This window comes from Bactrocera latifrons, unplaced genomic scaffold (genome assembly GCF_001853355.1).
Source record: "Bactrocera latifrons isolate USDA-ARS-PBARC rearing strain unplaced genomic scaffold, ASM185335v1 scaffold_104, whole genome shotgun sequence".
NCBI lineage: Eukaryota > Metazoa > Arthropoda > Insecta > Diptera > Tephritidae > Bactrocera > Bactrocera latifrons.
In genome coordinates this window covers 329,930-345,973 of record NW_017534453.1, presented here as the reverse complement: position 1 = coordinate 345,973, position 16,044 = coordinate 329,930, and the positions used below count along the sequence as shown (strand labels likewise).

The 16,044-nt window shown below is 37.0% G+C and overlaps 1 protein-coding gene across 1 annotated transcript; it reads left to right on the top strand.

Annotated features, from left to right (window-relative positions):
• Nucleotides 1-1,429: 1,429 nt before the first annotated feature.
• LOC108968911 (sal-like protein 1) lies at nt 1,430-16,044 on the top strand. Its single transcript, XM_018933256.1, has 2 exons — nt 1,430-2,225; nt 13,837-16,044. Exons 1-2 carry the CDS (start codon nt 1,739-1,741, stop codon nt 15,639-15,641), a joined length of 2,292 nt encoding a protein of 763 aa, XP_018788801.1. The 5' UTR covers nt 1,430-1,738; the 3' UTR covers nt 15,642-16,044.

The window sequence follows — 16,044 nt, the reverse complement described above, 5'->3', positions numbered from 1 at the left end:
GCCACTGCGTACCGTTTGAGTTCCGCTCCGACGATTGCCTATGCGGTTGTGGCACGTATAAAAGCCGCTGTACATTGACCACGGGTTCTCATAAGCCTCCAAGGGTTGCTTACGTTCGGTTCGCATTTCTCTTCTCTCTTATATAATATTCTCTTGTACGGATCCTTAAGTTTTTTTCCACCTCAATCAATTCTATGCATTGTTATTTTTTTTGTACAACAAATTCTCAAACTTAACTCTAACTTTTAACTAAACTTTTTTTAAACAACAACAAAAAAATTGTAAAACAATAATAACAAGAAAACAACGGCGCGCAGTTATACAAGAGCGTAAAATAGTGTTTAAAAAAATATTGAAATTAAAAAAGTAAACGCAAGTTTGTGTGTGTGTTTGTGGGAAAGACGTGCGCGTAACGGTACATGCATATATATTGAATTGTATACGACATTTGTTTAAAACTATTGCATTTTGCTACGAATCTACTCAAAATTGCTAAGCAAAAATCTATAAATTACTTACTTGCTTTCGTATACTTTCCGGCGACCGCCTTGACTAGAACGCCAACAAGCGCCTCGCCACGCCACGAAACAGCCGCAAATTGGGTGGCCCTAAAGTGCAAAGTAGAACGTCGCGCGGCTGACAACTGAATCACGGATTAAAAATCAATACGCAGTCGAAGAAAAGTTTTACGAAAAACGCATAAAAACACACACACGAAACGCAACAACAAGAACACAAGTGCAACACAACGCCAGCGAGAACTATAAACAACAGCAATCAATGGCAACAGCACGCAGTTGTGCTTGAAATACAACAAAAACAAGTTCGACTACARGCAGGCGTTACTTATTTACAAGCATAACCAAGCATACATGCATATGAATGACTTAAAAAACAAAAAACTTTAAAAAGTAAACTATTAAGCATTATTATGCATTAACAACAACAATGGACAGRAAATAAGCAATAAAGACAACAGCAAATGTTATTGAGAAACTGTAAAACACCGAAAAGCTTAAAAATTGCTAAAAAAAAATTTAAGAAAAATATAAAAACTGCAGAAAAAATTTTGAAAATTAAACGAAATTAAAAAAAAAATAAAAAAATTTAATTAAAAAAATTGAAAATATTTTAATTTAACAAAAACAATAAAATTTAAAAAAATTTAACAAAATTTTAACAACGAAAGTCGCGAAATTTACAACAACAAAATCGCATGGCAGCAACAGCGTGGCAGCTCGAACAATTTGGCATGCCAGCAAAAATGTGCCGCAAGCAGCACTTTAAAACCAAATAAAAGTGGCATGCAACAAACTGCAGCAACATCTAATGTTTGAACCTTAGTTGACCAAAACTCTAAAATTTCGTCGGGCAAACTATATACATATATACTAAACTCGTATGTAAATGTAAATATATTTAATAAGAAGAAAGAAGCTTCGAACTCTTCAAGAATTCCACACAAACAATGTCTAGTGTTTATTTACAATTGCCGCAACAACAACAATAGCACCAAACGCTCAACTTTTACTAAACACACACTTAGCTCGCACGAAATATCTAACCACTTTACTGCAAACTACTGGATTTCACGCAAAAACATCAAAAAACCAAAAATAATAATATCCAAATAAAACCAAAAATTTCACGCCTCAAACCCTCCCAATTGAGTTCGGCAAAACATTTGCCAGCAGCAATTTTTCTTTAGCACCAACATCACACCCGCCACCACGCTAYCATGCCACGCTGCCTGATGGCGAAGAAATGGAAAGCTTATCCCTGGCTCGAACGCATCGAGGATAATACGACGGCCGTGGCGGTGGCGGACGACAGCGACAAATCGCAAGCGACCGTTTTAAGTCACGAATTGTTGCACAAACGCAGCGTGGCGGCAGCATCACCCAGCCCGCAACAGCAGCAACAAACGCAGTACAATAGAAGATCGTCAAAGTCGCGGCGCTCCACCATCGATGATGATGAGGAGATCGATGTAGTGGGTGATAATGCGCACGCTTTAGCCGCAGCCGGCACAGAGTTGCAGGATAACAGTAAAGTTATAACAACGGCTGCATGCAATGCAGCTGCTGTAGCGGCTGGCGGTAATGGTAGCACACCAACGGCTACGTGTTGGGGCCCTTCGTCGCCGACAGCGGGCGCTACAGCGCCGAGTCCACCACCACATTCACCAGAGGCGGCAACGCGCGGTGCAACGGCGTTGTATAACGGTAAGTTTTTATGAAAGCAAGTCCTGTAGAAAAATCTAAAAATTTACAATCGAGGGGTCGCAAGGCGTTGCTGAAGTAAATGTTTTCTCCAGTTTTTATTTCCCTTAAAAAAAAAAAATAATAAAAATTGTTTTTGAAAGCAGGTGTCGAAAAAAGCGGCGGAAGGCAGCGTTAGCGGGAAAGTAAGCCGTTTCTAGCGAATATATTTCTTCTTGTTCGCGAACTCATATCCTTTGAATCTTCTAACGCTGATGGGAAATATTTCTGCCTGCCTCACTCACTAACCTCAATTTAGGCGAATTTTTCAAAAGTCGAGAGCAAAAATCCTTTCTTATTTAGGCCCATCAAATTAATATTCAGCTTAAGTTCTCGAATCGTCACAAAAATAAATACACTTTTACCCACCTTAATGTGTAACGTGCTTAAATTTCATATTTTTCAGACTATGTACTCTCATTTACTGCGTTCAACTCTCTTTTATATTCAAATGTTCAGTAAATAAAACCTCGACAAAAATCACTTGGAAGGTCCTTAACCGCGGCAAAATGCTTCTTACTAATTACCGTCAATATTTTTGTTTTTGGTTTTAATTTACCGCCTGTTTTAGTATTATTTTAGAAACGAACATTTTTTTTTACTAGAACTATACTTTTTTGACTTAAGTTGGATTTCATGCTGACTTGTGTTTAAGTGTTAATCTGCAGTTTTATTAGTGTTCTAACTTGCGGTTGAGTGTTAAGCAGCAGTTTTTCATAATGTAACCTGCGGTTAAGTACTAACCTGCGGTTAATTGTTAACCACAAGTTTAATTATTATTCTAACTAGCGGTTAAGTGTTAATCCGCAGTAAAAGAATTAAATTAACTTGCGATTAAGCACTAACCAGCAGTTTAACCAGTGGTTAGCATGTATGTAATAAAGATAACTTCGTACACATTTTACCGCAGCTTCATTAAGCGATTTGCCTTCGTTCAATTCAGAGAATCTGTCGGTTAAAGATAACATTAACTTAACGATAAATGATTACGGAAAAAATTTTAAAATTGTTCAATGTTAGTCGACGCTAATTTGTACCAAAATAAAACTGATTTATTATTTTATTTAACTAATTTCCCGAACATTCTTAATTCTGTTAGTAAAAAAATTATTCCTCCAAAGCTCTTCATAAAAGTCGTTTAGGCGACGTTAGTCGGTTACACTCTCTCAGAATATTTTGGCAATATATATTTTCAGAATTTTTATCGTGTTTATCACACTTTAACTTTATGCGTCAAAAAAATTGTCTTTAGCAAACTTTCCATTAAACATTTTTAGACGAAGGAAACTCTTCAGTTAAGTTTGTTAACTAAAAGTTGGTCAGTTAGACCTTCTTATAATACACTTTTAACTGACAATAATTTTTTTAACTGTCAACAATTTTATATCATTATATCCAGTTATGCGCAAACCACCATTTTAGCCAGCGGTTAGTAAATTTGAACAAAATTTTTCTTCTGCTAACTGTCGGTTAAAATATAACCGCGAGTTACTTGAAAGTGTAGTGATCCAAAAACTTTGAAAAAAAAAATATTTCTGTTAAAGTTCGTGGAAAAGTTTTAGGGAAGTGAAGTTGGTTTGGACTAATTTCCAAACTTTGAAGATGAAGATTGGAAGAATTTTAGTAAATTGGTTTAAGAACTAATGAACATTCGCATATAATCGAATATTGCAAATTTTTTGTACAGCCAGGAAATTTAGTTTTGAAATTTTCGAATTCAATTTTGTTGTCTCGAAACTGTTTTCTTTGATAGAAAATGAGGTGAATCTTGGAAATTTAGTTTTAAAATTGTATACCTATCATTTACTACTACTACAACCCGAATTCTATGTGGTTATCTCGAAACTTTTTTCATTGATAAAAAGTGAGCTAGAAACAAACTTATAGCTTTTCTAATGAAATTTATATTTTTCATGTCTTATAAGAGCTATTTACCATTTCTCCTTATTTTCAATTTTTTTCACGTGTTTACTCGAAACTCGTATCTGAAAGGTTCTTGTAACTTTTTCTGTCCAACAGCTGACTTAAAGCTAAAAACACGAAATACATATGTACATACAATAAAAACCAGTTCGTTGGTTGTTAGTCCTTAAAATTTACTGAAATACATAAAAGCAAGCGTCCACTTGTTAAACAGGCCCCTGCTGACGCAGACACACACACACACACATACACCAACAACAATTCAAGTTAACAAAGTGAACTGTTGGAGCGAGTGGCGCGTGGGGCAAGCAGCAACTTCAAACTGGTCGCCTCTTGAGACGTTTGACTTCTGCCCATGGACAAACCTCAGACACTAAAGCAAGTCTGTCCGGATTTCGTACGCCCCGCTGTTGCGCTGCTTTCACGAGTCATTGTAACGGTCACCACTGCCACTAATGCGGCGCGCTGCTGTAGGGCAGCTGTGCAAGAAATGGGGAACGAGCGCGCAAACAACTGTGTTGGTTTGCTGCAGCGGAAGCGGCGGAGAAAGACAGAGAGCGCGGCGCTGAGCGGCGATCCTTTTTTTGCGGCGGTTCGCAGAGTTTGTTGCTCGCGCGTGAGTTGGCAGTAAATTTTCGTGTTTTTGGTTATATTTACGTCATTTCCGCTTAGCGTTTCTTTTAAGGCGCGGAAGCGGAATGTACGCAGCGTAGTTGTTGCGGCAGTTTACAGTGTGAATATATAATTTTATTTAAAAAACAAAAACCAATACAAAAATTTTTTTTAAAATTTGATTGTTGTATAAATGTTGCTTTTAATTTGCACACTTTTTTTCACAATTTTAATTAATTTATTGGTGGTGTTGTGGCTTGTCATTGCCGACGGCGGCTCCATTAGCTCACTTGTGGCATTTTTAGGCTTAGGGTGCTCCAGCTTCTCTAGCAAATTACTCTAGAAAATTACTTGCCGCTAGTTTCCAAAATTTCCGCAATGCGTAAAAAAATCTTAATTCAGTGTTTCCCCACAATTTTTTCTATCCATCCGGTTACTTATATATATCCGTAATTTTTTTTGGAACATTCACTTTGGTAAATTTCTCTTACCCAGATTGCCATCTGCTAGTTGCACCGTTTTGTTTTATGATTTTTATTTTCCACTCGCGTTTTTGCTTCTGTTTTTTCTTTTTTTTGCTGACGCTTCATTTTCATTTGAATTTTTGCTGTCTCAGTAAAACACGCATTTCCGTTTCCGTTTTGGCAACTTATGTTTTTTGATTATAAACACTTGCTGTCTAAGGATTTGGGCTAGCTCCAATTGCTGCGTATGTAAGTACATTTCAATTTGTATATTTATTTATACGCCGTACGTGTATACTTGGGGATTTTAGCAGCAGCAGCGGCCGGCCACATCCTGCGTCGCACAGACAGCAAAGCACAGGGAACTAGTAGAGGGGACAATATATTTATTTCAACTAAATTTCATACAGTTTTGAGCTACAGCAACAGAATCAAAAGAAAAATATTCTATTGCGAAATGTTTGTATAGAAAATTTTAAGTATTATATTAAAAATTTTTATTAAGAAAATTATTAAAAAATTAAATTTTCAAAAAATATTTCGTTAACAAAATGTAATAAAAAGTTTAAAATTTTGTTATAAAATTGAATAGAATTTTTTTTTTTGTTTGAAAACAAAACAACAATTATTAAGTGGAATGTTTAAAAAAATAGTATGTACATTTTATTACATGGCGCAGAAGTCAAAGGTAGTAGTATAATATGTAAAAAAAAATTTAGTAAAATAGTTTGAGCTTTTGTTTAAAAAAATAATATATGTATATCAAAAAAAAAAATATATTGGAAGATTGTAATAGCAATTTTATTCATATATGATATGATATATTAATAATTTTCAACTCAATCTTAGAAAACTAAAATCTTGCTGGTTCTTGGTTAAAACTTTGGTTTTTTTTTTCATAATATCTATGAAGTTTTGTGTATTCTCAACTTTTGTATTTTTTAATTAAATATTTGAAGAAAAAAAGGTTGAAGAAATCCTGCCACATATATTTTAATTTATAATACTTTTTTATTGAATATTTCCGAATTTTTCATGATAAAATATATGTATGTACCGATAATTGCATAAGACCAAAAAAATTATTAATAAAATTTTTTGACTTTTATGGAGAAACTTAAATTTTTTGTCAATATTATTTATACTTGAGTTTTCAAAAAATTTTCAAAATATTTTTTTCCAAAAACCCAATTTTTTTTTTTTACATTTGAGTGCTCAAAAACTTTCCAATTTTTTTTTCATAAACTGAAATTTTTTTTAAGGTTACAATTATTGAAATTTGAGTTCTGAAATTTTTTTAAAAACTTATTACATTAACCCCATTTTTTTATTTATTATAATTAGCGAACTCTCAAAGTATTTTGTAAAATTTTTACTTTCTTTAAATATAAAAAAAAGTTTTTTTTGTTTTTAACATTTATACATGTATATAATTTTTTTTTTCAAAATTCATGATAAATCATTTCCAAATTATTTTTTCATTAGTAATAAGTAAATTAAATTAATGCGAAAACTTATAATCAATAAAATAAATTTCCAAGCAATATATTTATTTGGAAATATTTTTTCCATTTAATTTCAAACAAAACAAAAAAAGAAGAAATTAAAGTTATTTTCAATATTTTCTGTGAAATTAAAGTTTTTGCGCAATACAAAATAAAAAAAGAAATAAAAAATATTTTCAAATTATCTTCCTTGAACTTCAGGACTACTCCAAAAGAAATTAATAAAAGAAATATTTTTGAAATAATTTTAAAAATTTCCTTCCGTTAAATTTAAGTTTCACCCCGCAACGCAAGAACACATGTAACCAACTTTCAGCTCCCCAATGAATATATTAATTTTGTTATTTTTTCTCCTTTTGTTCCTGCTATAATTGTATTCAAGCACTTGTAGTTGTTGTTGCCAACGCCTTACCGTCTTAAAGCCTCCAATCAAGTTGCCAAGTTGGTGCACCAGCTTCAAGCTAATCGTTTGACAAATTTCAACATTTTCTGGCAAATTGAAAAAACATGTTTCTGCACATTTTATTGCTTTTCTCGGCGTTTTTCTCTTGTACTAGTTGTTGTTGGCTGCTAAATTTTCCCCCTACGAGAAATTTTCCAACGAAATCGTTCAAACATTGAATTGTGTATTTGAGCGAAATAATCCGTCGACAAATCAACTGGTGAAACAAAAGAGCAAAACACAAAACGAGACAGCCAGCAAGTGGCCGCGCTGCTGTAAGCAGGGTGGCAACAGCACACAGCAACGGCGGCAACAACAACAGCTGCCGGCTGCGTTGAAAATAAAATTCGCAGCGCAAGTTTAAGGGTCGCAGCTTTTAGAGTAGGTTGGCTGGTAGGTAGTAACTAAAGGGGATAGAGAGAGAGATCAGCGCTCGTCTGCTGCGCTGTGGCTGCGGCAGCCAACAAACGGCGAACGGCAGACGGCGACCGCCTTCTGTTGCACTGTCAGTATTTGCGTCATAAAAAGGTTTGGAAGGAGACGCGCTCACAAAAAAGAAGGGTTGGCTGCGTCGTGAACTTTCAAGTGGCATGCCGCGTCGCGCTGCGTCTAAGCGCGCCAGCTGAGCCGGGCTGCGCTGACTACGTTTGGTGTGCTTTGGTGTGGCTTGACGTGGCCGGTTCTTTACTTTATCCTATTACCAGCTTCCGCTTTGAATTTGTGTTCCGCCGTGTGAGTTTCGGCGTCCCTTATGCTTGCAACTTAAAACTATTTCACTTTGTTTGGCCTTTTTTTGCTATTGTTGTTGCTTTTTCAGTCGTTGCCTTTCAACATTTTAGAATTTTTTTCTTATTTTATTTTTGATCTTGAGCATATTTTTTTCCTTTTTGTTTTCTGCTTTGGTAACGCTAAGGCAGTCAGCTGTCCCGCTGTAGCTCAGCTGGTCGTGTACCCATACAGGAACATGTATGTGTGTGTGTGTGCATCTTTGTATGACATAGCTTGCGAATTTTTTGCGCGCAGACAGACTGCCTGCGGCGTTCCGTATGCCTTTGCCACTCCACTTTGGCCTTCAGTTGGTTTTTCAAGTGTGTGAATTTTATTTAGATGAAGTCATATGTATTCATATTTCAGCCAGAGTGACGACCAATGCCATAAATATGTATATGTGCATGTAACGGTAATTTTAATACAGAAACAATTTGACTTTTGTTACAAAAAGTTTTCTTAAATTTTTGATTAAGTCGACTTTCTTTTTAAAAGATATTTTAGTACGAGAACTACAGTAGTCGAATGATTGGGCCAAAAAGATGTTTGGTAGATTTTTTATGGGCGAATCTCGACTACTAGGAATGCTCTCGTGATAAAAAAAAAACATTGATAAAGCGTTCTTTCTCGCAAGCTTCAAAAATAGTTAATATATCTTTATGTGTAAGTCTTTTAAGTTGACTGGCAATTCGAAGCAACGAGTGGAACTAAATACTAATATTTTTTATTATCAAGATAGTCGTCGGGTTCTAACAGACCTGTGCGGCTATTTGTAGAATTTGGATCTACCCACTTGTTATCATGAGATTTCAAAATTAGTGATACAAGACTCCGAAAAGCGTTTAATTAGTAACTGCCTTCCTTACAAACAACACAAAAAAATCTCTCAGTTTTTGAGATAACGATCTGAAATTTTGCAACCTTTTTTTTTACAAACTGCTCAGCCAAAATCAGGCTCTTGTATGGAAAACATTTTTATTTGACATAATATCTTCCCAAAATTCGACTCAGACTATTATCAAAAGCAGCGCAATAATATGTGTGTAGATTGTTTAGATCGGATCTTTGTACCATACAGCTGCAACACAAACTGATCTATCAAAATTAAAGCTTTTTTGTTTAACGAGTTATCTGCATAAAATTTGGCATGAACAATTTTCTAAAGCAACGCTATACTGTCAGCGAAAATTTTTCAGATAGACCCACTATAAGATATAGCTGCCATATAAACTGACCACTGGATATCTAGATAAATATTTTTTTATCCTCTATGCCATAAGAAAAGCAGCTGTGTAGGGTATTATAGCATGGGTGCCGCAAAGTTAAAATTTCTTCTTGTTCTATGTGAAAAACCCTCATCAAAATCTTTAAAATGCAAACCAAATACAAGCAGAGCATTATGCATGGTATTTTTTTTTTGCAATTTTATCACTATTTTTTCATTACTTTGCCTTTAAATTTGCTGCCATCGCCACAATGTTGCAATGCATGCCATAAATGCAACAACCGGATGGCAAGCCAGACAGTAATTGTTGTTGTTGCTGCTGCTATTGTACAAGCACACATTCCAACAACAGATACATATGTATATGATTGTGAGTGTCTGTGTGTATATGCGCCTGTGTTAGTATTCACTTACACAGAAGTACTCAAAATGCATGAGCATGCATATAAAAACTCATAGAGAATTTTTAGTGCATACTTTTAGGCGTGCAACCCTGTTGCTAATATTTTCTCCGCCCAGTCACACCAACACGCACACAGGCGCGCCAGCATGCATTTGCAGTTATAGCTGAAAGTATACAGTTGCCAACAGACATATGCATGTGTATGTATGTGTATGTATGTTTGTTGGGCCGTCGCATTTGTTGCGCTGCTGCTGAAATATTTAATTTTAAGCCTGTCATGAGTTATGCGCATCGCATGTTGACCCAGAATGTGACACATGTCACTTGCATAAATCTTCATAACAACCCTGCAGTTGCTTAATTAAAGTTTATACAGACACTTTAGCGCACACACATACATGTAAATACACACACATGCTTATGTGTGCAGAAAAATATAAACTTTTACACATTGTAGGCTGGCTGGCTGACTGGCATTCATGCACTCACATACTTTTCTAACATATTTTTCACACCCGCCTCAGCTCCCAGCAGCGCCGCAGTGTCCTGTCAGCTGTACATCCGCGCAACACGGCGCAATCAACAGCGTAACACATATCTAACTGTAAGCTGTCAGTCGTTCATAGGCGACGACTAATGTCTGGCCATCGAATATTTGCCTAACGGTGCTTTAAAGCGCGCACAAATAAATTTCCAAGCGCGCATGTATGTGTGTTCATGTGTGTGGCGCTCCCAAAGCCATTTTTCACAAATGAAAATCAGGATGTACTTTATGTTGTTACGGCGCATTAAGGCTGCCGCGTCGCCGTGGCCGTGGCAAATCGCATATCTGGCGGCCCGTGGCATCCTTGCTACCATAGCACCGTTATTGCTACATATTTTATTAGTTTGCCATGCAACGCCGCAAATCGCGCTGCTATGTGGCAGCAATGACTACTTATGCGGTGCGCGTGGCTGGCAATTGATATGAACAAAAATGGGGTTAGACGTTTGTATGGCCTTTTTATAGTTTTATGTTTTTATTTTGATGTTGCAATGCCGGTTACAACCATATATACAAATGTAAAGATATATATCGTGCTACTTGTCATGTGATTGCTTAGGCGGCTTTGCTATCTCTCAAATGCCACGCGGCGGCAATTACGCTGACCACAAGTGCCGGGCAATAGTAGTGCTAGGAGGGAGAGTATGTAAGGACAATGGATTTGAGAGGCTTGAGTTGCAATTTCAACTCATATATAACGTAAGAATTCTTTGTTACTTTTTGTAAAATTTGAAATAATGCGACTTATTTTCAGAAAATGTTTCTTATAGAAACCTTGCAGTTTTCAGAAACTGATAAAGCCACTGCTGTTTAATCATATTTGTGGGCCTTTATTTGAAAATTAAAAAAAAAACAAAATACTCCCTATTGAATGCTAAGGTATCCAAAAAAAAAAAAAAAAAAAAAAAAAAAAAAAAAAAAAAAAAAAAAAAAAAAAAAAAAAAAAAAAAAAAAAAAAAAAAAAAAATTACAGAATAATTGGAAAAAAAATATCAGAAAGAAATACTAGAGGATATTTTGCACATTAACCTTCTTGATATTCGATTTTAAGGCAAACTAATAATATCAGCTGACATTCTGACGTCACTTTAGCGCAAAAGTTATCTTGGAACAGGCGTCTTACTATCCTAACGCAGCACATTTTCTGGTTTTCTCTAATACTTTAATTACTTATTCGCTTTTGGACAAAAAGTTGAAAAGTTTCAAGTTTTTTGAATGCCACTACTGAAATCTTCGAGGAAGAAAAAAAAGTGCAATAAAAATTTTAAATTTTTATGTAATGTTATAAAAATTATACATATTTTCATTACTTAGAAATTTACAGAGAAAACTCATAGTTTCGCTGGAAATCGAGATAAACCATTTTTTAATACTTGAAATTTCAAGCAAAATCCTCGACAGATTTTGTGGTTATGTGAAAAAGACATTTAAATAAGCCGATTTTGAGGCTTTAAAATTCAACCAAACCCCTTGTTTTTCCTTTCCCGGCCTCAGAAAGCTCGTAAATAGTTTTCGCTTTTAGTGTTTCTTCGTGTTTCTTTTCCAAAGTGTTTCATTCCGCTCTCACCTTTCTCTGTTTCCAAAAATTATATAGCCTAATTTAAAGGCTTTGCTATAAATGTGTTAAATTTTTTGATTAAATATAAAAAAAAAAAATTAAATATAATATTTTGCAAATAAAGTTAGTTTTGAAAAAATAACGACTTTAACGCTTAATAAGTTTAAGTTTACTGTATACTATCAAGCGCTATAAATGGAAAAATTTATTAAACTCTCCATAACCGTATCAAAATCAGCCTTAAAAATTGTGCTTTTTGAAAAGAGATATAGTTTTGAAAATATAACGGCTTTATCGCTTAGTAATTTTAAGGTCATTATATGTGGTAGCATCCTCTCTATCTCTATACAAAGTAACCTTAGTTAATCTGATCATATTCATATAAGATACAGTCTTATAAACCTGTCCATTCAAAGCTTTAAAGATGATTCCTGCTTTAACAGAATTTTTTTTCGGATTTTAAAGTCTTAACTAAAAAAACTTACCTCAAATAAGGTATTCATTAAACAACAAGCTTAATCTAATGTGTTGATTTTCTCCATTTTGAAATAGTTTGATTGATAGTTTTTATTTTTATAGACACATTTTTTTGAGAAATTATTTTGGTTTTAGATATTATGAGAGAAAATTAAAAATTATCTAGTTGATAATAATAAAGGTTTAGCAAATGTATAATCTATGAAAATTATTTCACTTAATTTTCGATATATTTCAAGCAAAATCCATTCATATACAATTTATGTTGCCTACATTTCAGCGCTTGTGACATTTCGAAATAAAATATATACATACATAAGTATATATGCACATATTTTCATTTTCATTTTCATTTTTATAATTTGAAATTTGTTTCATTTGCTTTTCAAAATTGTTCCAAAATTTCCATATTTATTTTTTGTTGCATACATTTTGGCGTTCTAGGAATTTCGAAATAAATAAAAATACATATCATCACTTGAAATGCAGATCTACATATCATCAAACGAAATCCGAATAGAGCTGTCAGATTAAACACATATGTATATCACAAAATTGTTACTTTTCACTGTCAGATATAACCAATATATAAATCAAACTTGTTTCAAAAGAAATGGAAATTCAGTTCTTTATATTGCATACATGTATCGTAAAATTTTAACATCCCGGTATCTTACATGACCAATACATAACCATTTTGTAACCAAAACTCAAATTTAGTTTCAATATAAGTGGTTTCTATTATATCGTTTTTCCTTCGCCCGCAAACTTATGAAAAGTGATGTAACATTATTATGCATTTTAGGCGACGATATATACGATATATACGATATGAACATATTGCCATAATTATTTTTTATATTTTGCAAATAGGTGCACTTGTTTTTCAAAAATGTTCCACTTTCATAAGTTCATAGACATCTTTTATTGCCTACATTTTGGCGCTTGAGGCATTTGGTAAAAAAAGTAACCCTATATACGAAAATGTTTCCATTTTTCAATTAAAAAATTTGAAAAGTTGGTTATTTTTATGCGACTTTCTCTCTAAATTCTAAGCGCTTGCTTGGCATATTAATAATTTTAATCATTTCAGCGTCCAACTAAAATCAATAATTTTTCATTATACGTTTATGTGATGCCTGCCGAGCTGTTTAAATAACATTACACGTAGATAATTCAAAATTCCAGCACAAACATACTTGCGTACAAAGATATATACATATATGAACACATGTATATTTGTATGCATATTTTCCCCGCACACTAGCGCCCGCCAGCAACGAAAACTATTGCTCCACAGCGCAGAGCAACACTGTAGTGCAAGCATGTTGCCGCTAACTAAAGTACATATATTTGGCACTTTGCCAAAATTTCCAACACACACACAGGTACTACATGCACATTGCGCCTTAGTGCAGCCATGGGTGTCGCTGTGTCGGTTGACTGCGCTGTCTATCTCCGCATTTGGCGTGCAGATTTTCCGAATTTACTGCATTCGCCCATTTCGGTGTTTTTATTGATTTTATGGCCAGCAAGAGTAAAATTAAAAATTCCCTTTACTCAGCGCACTCCTTCCCATGAACGGTAAAACTATCATCATCTCACTCTCTATCGCTCTTTCTCACTCGTTCTTTCGCTTTCCGTGCATTTACAGGTTTCGGCCATGAAGCTTCGCCCATGCACTACACAGCGTACCTGCCACGAATGGAAAATGGTGAAGTTACTGTAATTACAAATGCCGTTGCGGCAGCGGCGGCGGCGGCAGCTGCAGCTGCTGCTGCTGGCGTCACTGGACATCACAGCCTACCAACGCTCCCGCACGCACATCCGTATTCGTCATTTGTGCACACGCCGCCGCCTTCGACCGCCTCCTCGCCTTCAGCATCGCCAACGAGTCACAGCAGCCAAAACCACAACAACAATAGCAGCAGCAGTAGTAGTAGCAGTAGTCACAGCAGTGAACGCCTTAGTCCGCCCATGATACGCATCAAAACCGAAGCGCCAAGCGATGAGCATGCACAACAACACCACAACAGCAACAACAACAACCGAGTAACTAGCGAGTCGAGCGTATTGCGCAATAAATCGTTGGCAATGTGCTTCACCAGCACTGGCGCGGCGCTGTCGCTGCCACCCAAAAAGAAAGACATCTACCGTCCATACTCGCTGGACGACAGGCCGAGTGTCGAGCGTTTGCGCACGTCCTACGAGAGTTTGCGTATACCAGCGGAAGAGGATCTGCATGCCGCACACGCCATACTCGATTTGAGTGCTTCCACAGCCTTCCATCCGCCAATACAGCCACACCAGCTGCAACAGCCGCAACCGCTGCAGCTGCAAGAGACAGCAGTGGCGCCGTCTACGACACACCAACAGCAACATCCGTTACATCACATCACACACGCGATACAGCTGCAACAACAACATGATGCCGCAGCAGCGAGCATGCAACACACGGGCGCATCCATTGCTGATCTGGCGGCCGCGGCTTGCGTCGCCAACGAACAGCGCCCCAGAAGCACGGCCTCACTGCAAAGTGTTTTAAGTGCCAGTGATAGCGATCGACAGCCGAGCTCGCCGGCAAGCAGCGTGCAGAATGAGAACAGCAATACCACAAATCAACTAACGGCGCTACAGTTGCCAGCATCAGCGAATGGCGCCAACAAAACGGTCGCCTACACCTACGAAGCCTTCTTTGTGAGCGACGGCCGTTCGAAGCGCAAGCATGTGGCGGACCCGGCGGCTGTGGTGCAGCAAGATCAGCAACGCGCAAAGTACACATGCACCGAATGTGGCAAGCAGTATGCCACATCGAGTAATCTGTCGCGTCACAAGCAGACACATCGCTCGCTCGACTCGCAATCGGCCAAAAAGTGTCACACCTGCGGCAAGGCGTACGTTTCGATGCCTGCGCTCGCCATGCACTTGCTCACGCACAAGCTATCGCACAGCTGCGATGTCTGCGGCAAGCTCTTCTCGCGCCCTTGGCTGCTGCAGGGCCATCTACGCTCGCACACCGGTGAGAAGCCCTACGGTTGTGCGCATTGTGGCAAAGCCTTTGCGGACCGTTCCAATTTGCGTGCACACATGCAAACGCATTCTATCGATAAGAATTTCGAGTGTAAACGCTGTCACAAGACATTCGCGCTCAAGTCGTACCTCAATAAGCATCTCGAGTCGGCATGCCTCAAGGACGAGGCGGACATGCAGTTCGATAGTGACTTGAGCAATGATATGGTCTCACCATCACCATCCGTCGAAGATTATCCGCTAACGCCGACGGCACAACAGCACGAACAGCTACAGCAGCAGCGACGTTTCCTCTGCTCGTCACCAACGCCGTCGGCGGTGAAAATTGGCAGCATCAGCGCGCTGACGATACCAATGCCGGTGACGGCGGCGGCGACTTCATTGGCTGTCGGCGCCCTGGTGAAGGTGGAGGCGCCTTTCGTTGGCTAAAATCAACACGCACTTGCTGGCACGCAGCGCGCAGTGGAGTGTTCGGCTGAGCAAACAGTCAGCAGAGTAAGCAGCGTTAAGTGGCCCTTTGGTGCAATTGTAAGTAATATTTAAGCGCAAGCAGGTAGTTAACGAGTGGAGAACTTTTAACGTAGTTGAAGTGCAAAAGTTACGGTTTTGTTGCAAGCATACCAAAGCGCACGCCACATACATGCATATTTTGTGTAAGTGTGTGTGTGCGTGTGACTTATTGACGCGTGAACAAGGCTTATTTGCTTGAACCAGTGTATATTAACCCTTAAGTGGGGCAGAAATTACCAGTGACAGTATGATTAGTATAAAAATTATTTATTTTTGCGAAAACGAAAAAAAAAAATTAAATACGCATTTTTGTGTAAAATTT

Bases quoted from the DNA above. Each gene is read 5' to 3' on its own strand.
- LOC108968911 (XM_018933256.1), top strand. From the start codon at position 1,739: ATGCCACGCTGCCTGATGGCGAAGAAATGGAAAGCTTATCCCTGGCTC. The intron at 2,226-13,836 runs GTAAGTTTTTAT...GTGCATTTACAG, and splicing joins TGCAACGGCGTTGTATAACG to GTTTCGGCCATGAAGCTTCG.